The 11075-nt window shown below is 50.4% G+C and overlaps 1 protein-coding gene across 5 annotated transcripts; it reads right to left on the reverse strand.

Annotated features, from left to right (window-relative positions):
* Positions 1 to 979: 979 nt before the first annotated feature.
* AVPI1 (arginine vasopressin induced 1) lies at positions 980 to 9707 on the reverse strand. 5 transcript variants are annotated; one of them, XM_033425720.2, is made up of 3 exons: positions 9409 to 9707; positions 2776 to 3223; positions 980 to 1574 (listed from the first exon to the last, which is right to left on the reverse strand). In XM_033425720.2, exons 2-3 carry the CDS (start codon positions 3060 to 3062, stop codon positions 1415 to 1417), a joined length of 447 nt encoding a protein of 148 aa, XP_033281611.1. In that variant the 5' UTR covers positions 3063 to 3223; positions 9409 to 9707; the 3' UTR covers positions 980 to 1414. The 5 variants fall into 5 exon arrangements, with proteins under 5 accessions (XP_033281611.1, XP_004268465.1, XP_033281613.1 ...); XM_004268417.3 differs by having other exon boundaries at positions 2776 to 3063; positions 9409 to 9704; XM_033425722.2 differs by lacking the exon at positions 9409 to 9707 and adding an exon at positions 9211 to 9401 and having other exon boundaries at positions 2776 to 3063.
* Between the last annotated feature and the right edge of the window lie 1368 nt (positions 9708 to 11075).

The raw sequence follows: 11075 nt of genomic DNA on the forward strand, positions 1-11075 counted from the left end.
TGGAAGGAAGACAAGGTAGGATGCAATTTTAAGGACAAAGAACCCTGTGTTGCCATGGAGTTACTGAGATATGGCTCCTGAGTCTCTTTTCCTCTAGCAGAGGAAGGTACAGGTCCTCATTTCCCAAAATATTTTCATAACTCATTTGACACCAACACCTGACTTGCACCTACACAGATGCAAAGCTATTTGTAATCATCATGTATCCCTTTTACTGTGAATATTTGTTGCAGAAATATTAGTGTTCTGTTATGAGATGCTCCCCCAATAGGGATTATACAGTTTTTGCAATAACTCCTTTCTAAAAGCCAAAAAAATTCTAAATTACAAAATCATCTCTCCCAAAGGTTTGGGGTAAGGAATGTGGACTGGCTTCTCTTTTTGGCCATAAGAGGGCAGCTCTGCTCTGTGTGTGCATCACTGCCCACTTGGAGCAATTTGAACCCTGGCCCCTTTAAGTGACGGATAATCAAGCAGATAGGATGGGTGTGAGGGGAACTGAATTCTAATGAACATACAGTAGGCTTCTTTTGAGCCAAAGTTAGAATAGTAGTCAAAAATCCTCACCTCAAGGGTTTTCAGGCTACAGGAAACCTCAGTCATGCAAAAGGCAATGATTGGTGCAGAGCTGCCTCAGGATGGCTGCTCCACAGGGATGCAGAAGCCAGCTGAGGAGCTGGTGCCCACTACACTGACGGCAGACTCATCCGGCCTAGGGTCACGGCCCACCATGCAGGGCTGACTGTAATAGTCTCCCCTTCCAGAGCTGGCTAGGGGCCAAGAACCCTCCCTCCTCATCTTGGACCAGGACTGCCTGTGGAGAGGCTTCCATCTCGCCTCCCAGTCTGACAGCCTCTGGTAAAGGAGGCCAGCCCTATTTTCTCCTTCCTTCCCTCCCTGCAGCGAGCCCAGTGCCTCACCCCCAGCTCCAGAGTGTCCATTCTGGATCTTCCCCTTCTGTGACAGACTCACAAAGCTCTTGATGTGAATGGTTTTATTTTGCCACTTAAACTATGGTTTCCTTGTGCTGGCCTGAAGGGGCAGGGGTGTGGGACAAGCTGCTGGACCACGGGTTACGGTAGTAGTAGGAGGGTCGGTAGCAGGAGTGGTGAGATGCTGAGTCTTGAGTGCCTGTCCTTGACTCCCAGGGGAATATCATGCAGCCCAGGTACAGTGTTAAAAACCGAGAAGGGCTGAGGCAGGAACGGTCACTGTTTCTCCTCAATCTGGTGAGGAATGGGTCCCATATAACAGCTCAGTGGAAGCCTCCGGGCCTGTTCTGACTCGAGCAGGCCAGTGGCAGCAGTGGGGCTGTCTGCCTCAGCTCTCTTCCTTCTTCGCTTCCCCAGACCCTTTGGCAAAAGTCTCTATGAATCCTGGGGAAGATAGAGCTGTTTTCAGCCCTTTCCCCGGATCAGTGTCTGATCTGATGAAGGTAGCCTGGGGGACCTGGCTTCCTCCAGTTCCGGCGGATCCTGGCATTGGTCCTCCTGGAGTTCAGATACTGCCCGCTGGAAGCCATCTCCGTGGCACTGCTCTGTGGGTCGGCCGGTGGAGCGCGGGGCTCTGTGATTCTGCAGGGAACAAGTGTGTTTTAAGCCAACATCAATAGGAAGGACAGTACAGGGACTGAAGAGATTTTGGTCATGGTGAACTATTAAAACACATTGTTCAGGGGGACTTCCCTGGTGGTCCAGTGGCTAAGACTCCACACTCCCAATGCAGGGGGTCTGGGTTCGATCCCTGGTCGGGGAACTAGATCCCACATGCCGCAACTAAAGGTCCCGCATGCCGCAACTAAAAGATCCCACATGCTGCAACTAAGACCTGACGCAGCCAAATAAATAAATATTAAAAAACAAAACAAACATTGTTCAGGGCCAAATGAGACCAGGGCTCTGGTCTCAGCTCTGGCCAAAGAGCTGCATGACAAAGCTAAGCTTTCAGACTGCTCTTCTGTAAAGAGAGTGGGGCTAGATCAGGGGGTGAGACACTCAGCATTTCTCCGTCTTCCTCATCCTGTACTCATGGCAGACATCATTAATCTGTCCTGATACAAGACCAGAGGGCAAGTATCCATCTCAAGATGATTTCAGTAGGGATTACTAATCAATTGGAACTAATATGAGCAATGAAGCTGATTTGCTGCCCCTGGACCTGATGATCTCAGAAGGCCTGCTCGGATCTGATATTCTGACTGTGGGCCTAGCGTGTAACCCATAGTGATTGGTTAGGCCATGTGGTTCAACTTGATCTCTTGGGGCTTGCTGTTCCTGAGCTGGCAGTGACCTAATAAGCAAAGAAGTGGAGGACTAGGGAAAGTTTAAGGTAAAGTTTCTCAACCGTTTTTAACCCTTGATGTCTCTACAGTACTCTCTTATGCTATTTTCTTAGTAATCCCACAGCCAAGGTTTTCACCAGGCTTACTTTTGAATGTTACCTGTTCAGCAATAGGTAAACAGGATTGTTTTTTCTTCCAGACCATAGTCCCTCGCACCTGGTGGAGAATCACTGCGAAATGAGGTGGCACTGAGAGGACCCAGGCACCCGTTCCCATGGGAGTAGGGTTAGGGTCATAGATGATTCCAGTAGTAAGAGCAACCTCTAAGTGTCAACCACATGGTAAGTAAGCGCTGTGTAGACCTCACAACAACCCCAGTGGTAGGTACTTAGAGGTGAGGCCAGGTTAGCAGCTCCAGGCCCCAGAGCCAGGAAAGGGTACAGTGGGCGTGTTAGTGCTCTCCTCCCCGCGGCCCTCCAGCCCCAGGGGCCTACCTGAGCCGGCTGCAGTGGTGTAGCGAGGGGCCCAGGGGCTTCTGCCGAGGGAGCCTCTTCCTGCGCAGCCTCTTCAAGGCCTCCGCCACATGGTGGTCCCCTGCACACTCCCAGACGACCTGCGCTCGTTCCTCGGCCAGCTGGTCCCCGCTGCGGTGAAACAGGCCCTGGATCTGCAGCAGCTCAGCGTCCTGGAAGATGTTGGCCGAGGCCTGCTTGCGGCCCCGGGCTTCTGTCGGGGCCTGCCCAGGGGGCGGCTCGCTCACCACAGAGGCGGGGGTACCCATCCTGGGTGCCGAGGAAGGAACAGGGAGGGAGGTCAGCAGCTCAGCGGGCCCTTCCCAAGCCCTGGGGTCCTGACTAACGCAAGGGCTTCTGGTGTTTCTATTCTCCAGGAGCCGAAGTGGAGGAAGTCTTGACTTAAAATCACTCTAATTTCCCAGAGCACCTTGGGGAAATAATAATGATGATGACAGTCAAACTATACTATAAAGTGCTTATGTGCCTGACGTATGTATTAAGGGTCACAGAAGGTGAGGATTGTTTATCTCCACTTTACAGATGAAGAAGCGCACCCCAGATGTTAAATGACTTTCTTGCAGGCACAAAGCCATGTGTAAGTGCAGAGCCAGAAGTAGAACCCAAGTCTGTCTGGCTGTGGAGTCCGGGCAGACCCCGGGTCCTAGTGATAACGCCCGTAGCAGCGGCAGCTGAAACGTGTTAAGCACTTACGTATCACGCTTCACTGTAAGAGCTGTATTCACATAACATCGTTGAAATGTGAACACAACAGCCCTATGAGGAAGGTACTTTTTAACCTCCTCATGTCACAGATGAGGGAACTGAAGAACAATCCAGAATACTCTGACGCTGAGACCTAAGCTTTGTGGCACAGAAGTAAGAGAGGGGCTGTGGACCTGGGCTCCCCAGGTGGGAATCCGGCTTCTGGCCGCCTGCACCACTTACTGGCTGGGTGACCCTCCACACCTCATCTGCTTCCTGTGTAACTTAGCCATACTAGTACCTACTTCGTAGAGCTCCTGTGAGGACTGAGTGAAGACATGTAAAGCATTAAGACCACTCATTTGCTTTCCCATCTACAACATTGAGAAGGGTCATCCCATTTTCTATTTTCAAGACCCTGGGGATGAACCTAGTCCATATAATTTAGTAAACACAGTATGAAATAGATCAATCATATCTAACCACAGTTCAGAGGACCACAGAGGCAAAGGTAGGGGCAGAAGAAGGGGTTACAGGGTTAGAATATCCTATCAGGGCAGAGGCAGAAATCGATACTAAGTTCAATAAAAGTTAGGCTCTGGTCAATGCCCCTGCCTCCTCACATGCAAGAAATGAAAATCGAATTACCTCAGTTCTAGATAGTTGTTTTTGAATGATAAAGGGATAAGAGGCTCACCCACCTTATCCTTATCTTCACTACAGCCTGAAAAAGCTATGGCATTGGAAAATAGACTGGAGACCAGGAGACCAAGGACTTTGGCATTACACAGAATTGAGTTTGAATCCCAGCTCTGCCACCTTCCTGGCTGTGACCTTAGGCAAGTTACTCAACCTCTCTGAGCCTGTTTGCTTAACTGTAAAATGGGGCTAATAATCAATTCTCAGGATTACTGTGAGGATTAAATGGGTCTAGTGTGGTATCAGGTCCCCAATGGGAGCTAAATAAATGCAAATGCCCCTCTTCTTGGCCTCCTTGACTTTTTTACTTGGGTCAGGGGTGTAATGTAGACCCTCCTTTTCCTCTGAGCAGCCTGGCCTGAGCCAGCTGAAGGCCTGCCTGTGCTCCCTTCACCCTTCACAGTCCTGGGCCTAACAAGGAAGGCCTGGTTGCTAAGTCAGACCTCATTCCACAGCCAGCTATAGAGATACCTATCAAACAGCAACTGGCTTACAAAGGGGGAAATCAAATTTAAAATATATTTAAATTAAAAATGTACATGCTCACTGTAAAAAGTGCAAAAGAACAGAATCAGGGACTTCCCTGGTGGCGCAGTGGCTAAGCTTGCCAATGCAAAGGACACGTGTTCAAGCCCTGGTCCGGGAAGATCCCACATGCCGCAGAGCAACTAAGCCTGTGAGCCACAACTACTGAAGCCCATGTGCCTAGAGCCTGTGTTGCACAACAAGAGAAGCCACCGCAATGAGAAGCCCGCGCACCGCAACGAAGAGCAGCCCCGGCTCTCTGCAACTAGAGAAAGCCCACGTGCAGCAACAAAGACCCAGCACAGCCAAAAAATAAATAAATAAAATAAATTTTTTAAAAAAAAACAGAATCATATAAATAAGAGCATGAGCAGTTTCCTATCCATCCTCAGCCCACCTGCCGAAGTAACCCTTACTCTCACCTGCTTTTTTTTTTTTTTTTGCTGTACGCGGGCCTCTCACTGCTGCGGCCTCTCCCGTTGCGGAGCACAGGCTCTGGACGCACAGGCTCAGCGGCCATGGCTCATGAGGCCAGCCGCTCCGCGGCATCTGGGATCCTCCCGGACCGGGGCACGAACCCGTGTCCCCTGCATCGGCAGGCGGACTCTCAACCACTGCGCCACCAGGGAAGCCCTCACCTGCTTTTTATGCTCTTGAGAATTTGAGCCATCTCTCCTTCTCATTCAGACTCCTCAGATATGACTGTCCCCCTCCTTGCCCTGGCCATCCCTCCTCCTCATCCCAGTAGCCATCCTCCTTCCAGTAATTTCCACACTCACCCTGTTCCAGTTTCTAGGCCTTCTATCATAAGAATCCCACTCTCTTGAAAAGATTTAATAACTAAAATAAACCTTCAGAAGGCTGTCAGATAAATGAACTTCATAAAAATTGTGCTTTTTGGGGGACTTCCCTGGTGGTCCAGCGGTTAAGACTGCGCTTCCACTGCAGGGGCCGCGGGTTCGATCCCTGGTCAGGGAACTAAGATCTCACATGCTGTGTGGCGTGGCCAAAAAAAAAAAGTTAAAAAGAAAATGTACTTGTTATCTGGAAAATGGGAATTTTAAAATCCGCCTCGGCCACAGCAGTGAGAGGCCCGCGTACCGCAAAAAAAAAAAAAAAAAAAAAAAAATCTGCCTCTCCATAGGCACAATTATGAGAATCCAGTTAAGACCTAATATGCGTGGTAATTAAACCCCCAGTGCTGGATGATATCAGTATACTGTGACCAGACAACAACAGTCACCAAGTAACACTTTCAGGCTGATAAAGAGAAATTAAAGCTAACTATGGGGTGTTTATTCCGAATCAGCGACATGCGTGATATCATTTCATCCTCAAAACAGTTCTTAGGAATCAGGCACTGTTATCCTCATTGCCATTCAAAGGGGACGAAAGAGTAGCTGAAATACATATCTTTGGCTCAGCGGAGGCCAGAACCTCATTTTAATGACTGCAGCCCGAGCTTTTAAACCACCAAGTTGCCCTCACAGCCAGGCAGCTCAAAGCACAGTTCTTCCCATCATTTCTGTGAGGACTGTTTCACTATTCTTATCTAATTCACAAAGGGGGTAAACTTGCCAGTGGAAAGGGAAGAACAGTGAATGTCCCACATACCAGGCAGGAATGGGGTTGTGGAATTTATTTTAATCTTCACTAGCACCAGAGCTCTTTACCAGGTGACAGGCTGCCCCAGCCTTGAAGCCATGAACCTGTGGCACTCTGAAGAGGAAGATCCCCAGCCTCCACAAAAGAAATCTGGAACTGCAACCCGGCCCAGTGCACAGAGCACTGGCTTATGAGTCAGAGGACTAGGTTCGAGCCCTAGTTCTGCCACTCACGGGCTGAAAGGCCTCAGGCACTTCACATGGCCTCTGTGGGCCTGTTTCCCTCTTACATCTGAAAGGACAGATTGATGCTTGTGGTCTCCAAGGATGTGTGCTGGTGTTGAGTCATTGATTCCATGACAAGGCTAGGTCCGTAGGGAAGCAGAGACGGGTTTGCTTGTCTGCCAGGGCCCAGGAGCAACATGTGTGGACAGGTCTGGCTCATTAAGTGCCAGGGAACTTCCCCACCAGTAGCTTCCCTTTTCTGCCCTCCTCAGTCTTCCCTGGAGGCCAGACCCTGCTGTGCTGCTGTGGGCTGTGGGGTTAGGGTCTGGTAGAAGACAGAGAACTCACTGCTCTAAAGCATTCTAGTGACCTAGGCTGGCTATGGCCAAGCCTGGAGCAGACGAGCAGACTGATCTTGGTGGTGGGAGAAGGGGTGACAGTTCTTCTCTTAGACTCAGGCAATTGCACCCTCCCTTCAGAGAGAATGGCAATGGGATCAAGTAGCAGCGGCTGCCTCAGGGAGGATGTGGCTCGGAGCCTGACCTCCCAGATGGTCCAGCCACCTCTGCCAGGGCTGCAAGGCCCTGCAAGCCCCTGCCTCCTGCCTCTAGCCTCCAGCGGCCAGTTATAGAGTTACAGTGAGTTACAAACACACCAACAAGGAACCATCTGGGAGAGTCTGAGCCTTCAGCCTCAACCACAGCCTCCATGAATCTCAAGAGGCCTTGGCACCTCCAGATTTTGAGGCCCCTCACTCCTGGCTCTGCCTCCCACTCTGGGATTCAGACAGCAGAGTGAGGCTGGGAATAAACATCAGTGGATTTCACGTAGGACTATCTGGTAAACTTTGAGAAAACTGAATCAGAAAACTTTTATTACCAGAAAAAAATTTCCTGTCTTATTCAATGTGTTACTTTCCCACGAATTTCCTGGACAAGACCTGAATCCAAGGAAGTCCGTGTGTACTTGAACAATGGCAGTTTTTTAAACTGGGAAGTGAAACCACGGATCTATTAAAAGATTATAAATGGATCTTTCATTTCAGAGCTGACATAAAAAATAGGTATGGGTCTGTGAGCAAATGTGTAAAGACTAATTGTGAAATACTTCAATTTGATCCAAACTAGCTTAGAAACGAACTCCCAAAGTAAATATCAAATGTTGAAAATGAAGTTCAACTTGTTTTGAAACAGGCAATAAATGAACTGCAGGGCTCTTACAAAGAAATATATTTAAAAGGTGACTCACCATGCACTGAATTTGCAGTACATAAATATGGTGCCCAACTGAACGCTCTTTGTAACGTATGAAGCTCAGTTCAGACAGCCATTCTCTCTGTAGTCTCAGGGAGGTACAGGCAACTATGACAGGCACAACACACTTGTATGACCTGGGCAGCAACTGGGCCCTCGCTCACCCCCTTCAGATAATGCTGGTGATGGTAATAATCTGTAATCAGAGGCCAAGGGCCTCTTTAGAAAAAGAACTGGAGGCTCTGGCCCAAGGCCCAAATCAACACCTGTGGTCTTGGCCTGCTTCCCTGCACCGACGTGCCACTGGACAGCAGCCAAAATCAGTGGCTCTTTCAAGCAGGAGGCTCAGTCCAAATGGCCTTGTGGGCCTAGCTCAACCAGGAGAGAACTAGACACAGGCTGGTCTCCAATTCTGTGTCCCAGGAGGTAAAGAAAGGAAATGGACCCTTCCCCCAGATCAAGTCTCAGATATGACCTGGAAGTAAACTCCTGCTAGATGTAGGAATAACTCTTTTCAAGAGTTCAAGAACCCTGAATTTTGGCTCTGCCTCTGATAACTGGGTACCTTGGCAGGCCTCGGTTTTCCCCTGCCTCAATTTGCACATCATCAAAATGGTGAGAATAAATAACCCTTAGGGGATAGGGAGATAAAATATGCCAAAGCATCTATGCCAGTTCATTACATCGTGAATGAATGATGCAAGGGAGAGAGGCTGTTTAACCACCAGGGACTATAGAATCATTGCCATTTTCATCCTCACTACTGTCATGAAACTCCCTCAAAAGGGACCTTCACTCTTGGGAGAAGAGAGTAAAGGGAGATGGATTCATCTGTGGACTTTTAAATCATCGCTGCCACTGAGGCATCTTGCTCCCTGTCAAGTGCAGAACAGCACTTTCTGAGGAGTAATATCTTTAATCCTCACAACACCACTATGAGGAGGCACTATTATTGTTACACCCATTTTACAGATGAGAAAGCTGTGCCCACAAAGGTTAAGTAACTTCCCAAAGTCACACAGGTGGTAGGTGACGAGGCTGGGATCGTGGGCACGCTCTCAACCACTGCTATTTTTGTTCCTGCCGGATGGCTGACGAGGTCTTCTGGGGGAAGAAGGACCCAGGAGGCTCTGAAACGGCCTATCTGCTTCTGCGGGTTTTGGAAGGCGCAGGGATCGAAAGTCAGGTCTCCCAAGCCAGCCTCTGTGCCCTCGACACTCCACCGCCCCGCGGGGAGTTAGAGCGATTACTCACCACGCTGAAGGGCAGAGCCGACAGACCTCAAATCGGGATGGGGTCAGCTAAGATGCACCCACCCCAACCCCTTGCACGGCTTTCGAAAGGGCGGGCTTCCTGCCTCGACGGTGCTTACAGGGACCGGACGGCGCTCATCAACAGGACAAGACCTTGGGAGGGGGTATCCCGGTCGAGGTCACACGGCGATATCCCCAGCACGGGTCCGCCCCCGGGCTCAGACGTGGCCGCTTCGCACAACGACGGGCTCTAAGTGGGCCTGGGAATTCGGGTCCCGGCGACAACCCTGCTCTGACGGCCCGCCCACTCGCTTCCACCGCAGCTCAAGCCAGGCTGCCGAACCTACGTACCTGGCCGCCTGAGGCGGGCCACCTCGGTCACAGCCGCCGTTCCCCAGAGAAAGCGCTCCCTGGCTCGGGAACAGCCAATCCTTTGCCGAGCTTTGGTGTGAGCGCCCCGCGAGCCTTCCAAAATCGAACGCGGAGACTCCGTGAGCCAATCGGCGGCGGCAGAGGGGTGAGGGGCGTGTCCCGCCTAGCCCCCTTCTCTCCCAAGGCCTCGAAATCCGAGTGCGAAGAAGCCCCAGGTCCAATCAGCGGCGGAGCAGCAGAGAGGGCCGTGTCCTCCCGGGCCCTTTCCCTCCGCCCCAGGCGGCCCTCGCTCAGCGCGCGGAGGTGCCCCCTTCATTGACGTCAGTCCTCAGGAAGAGGGCGGTTTTGCTGGCTCGGGAGCGGGGGCGGGGCCGCATTCCTGCCCCGGGGTGCGGCGACGGCTGGCCGTGCTGGTTACACGTGACGGATGCCCCCCTCCCCTGGGCCCGAGGCCTTTGCGCGCGGCGCCGAGTTCCTTGCAGCATGTGGCCCTCTGCAAATAAATAGACTTGCAGCTCCTTAAACTCAACTCCCAGACCACTTATCTTCTGGCTTGCAGCTTTGCGGGAGAGGAAGGGACAGTCAGTGCGGTGGTAAGACCTTTGGTTTCAAAGCCAGAATGTCGTGGGTTCGAATCTTGAATCAGCTGTGCAATCTCGGGCCAACCTCCTAATGAGACACTATTAAAAAGGTTTCATTCATTCCTTCGACAATGGTCCATTAGGGACTCACCCTGTCCGAGTTCCTTGACCAGCAGCGAACTGGAGACACCTTTAATAAGCCTTGCCCTGGGGGAATTTACAGCTTAGTAAGGGAGGCAGACATTTAAAAACTTAAAACATTTAGTTGTGATTACAATTATGATAAACATGAAGGAACCTAAGCTCCCTTGGGGAGGTCCTAGAAGGCAGAAGTAACATTTCAGTTGAGTTGTGAAGGAGGAGTTGAAATTAATCAAATGAAGAGGAATGGGTCTGGGCAGAGAGAAAGCCACATGCTAAGGCCAGGAGGCAGCTTGACTCAGGAGGACTTGAAATGAGGCCTGGAGTAAGGTTAGCAAGGGAGAGAGAGGTGGGGAAGCAGAAGGCAGAGGCAGGTAGTGAAGAAGTTTCCATTTGGTCCTCTGAGGGGAATAGCATTGTATGTGTTTATTTAATAGATTCGTTATAGCACTCACTATGTGCCAGTAATGCCAGTGAGCACTTTACAAATAGTAGCTCATTTCATCCTCATGACAAATTTGTGTTTTTAGAAATTCACTTTGGTTGCAGCTTGAAACGTAGGGGGACAGGAGTGGATGCCGGGTGTCCAGTAGGCCCTTGATAAGTGCTTGTTTGCTTCGTTGGAAGATGAGTTGTTTGTGCACTGGTTCAAAAATGGTCACAAAGGGCACCTGGGAATAGGCAGCTGAGTCTCCCTGACTTCTTTTTCACTTCAAAGCTGACCTTTGTAGTCATTTGAGTTCTCTTCTGTAAAAGTTCCCAGGGGGGAAGAGTAAGAGCCAGCACACTGGGATTGTGGGTCCCTTTTGGCAAGGTGGAGGGTATGTTTGGGAGCTGTTCTTCCTCATCCCACGGTCTCTAATTCCTCTCTGTGTCCTGCACAAAAACAGTTATCAGCAAGTGCTTTATTGTAGCTTAAAGGGT

Source organism: Orcinus orca, chromosome 14, assembly GCF_937001465.1.
Source record: "Orcinus orca chromosome 14, mOrcOrc1.1, whole genome shotgun sequence".
In the NCBI taxonomy this organism is placed as follows: domain Eukaryota; kingdom Metazoa; phylum Chordata; class Mammalia; order Artiodactyla; family Delphinidae; genus Orcinus; species Orcinus orca.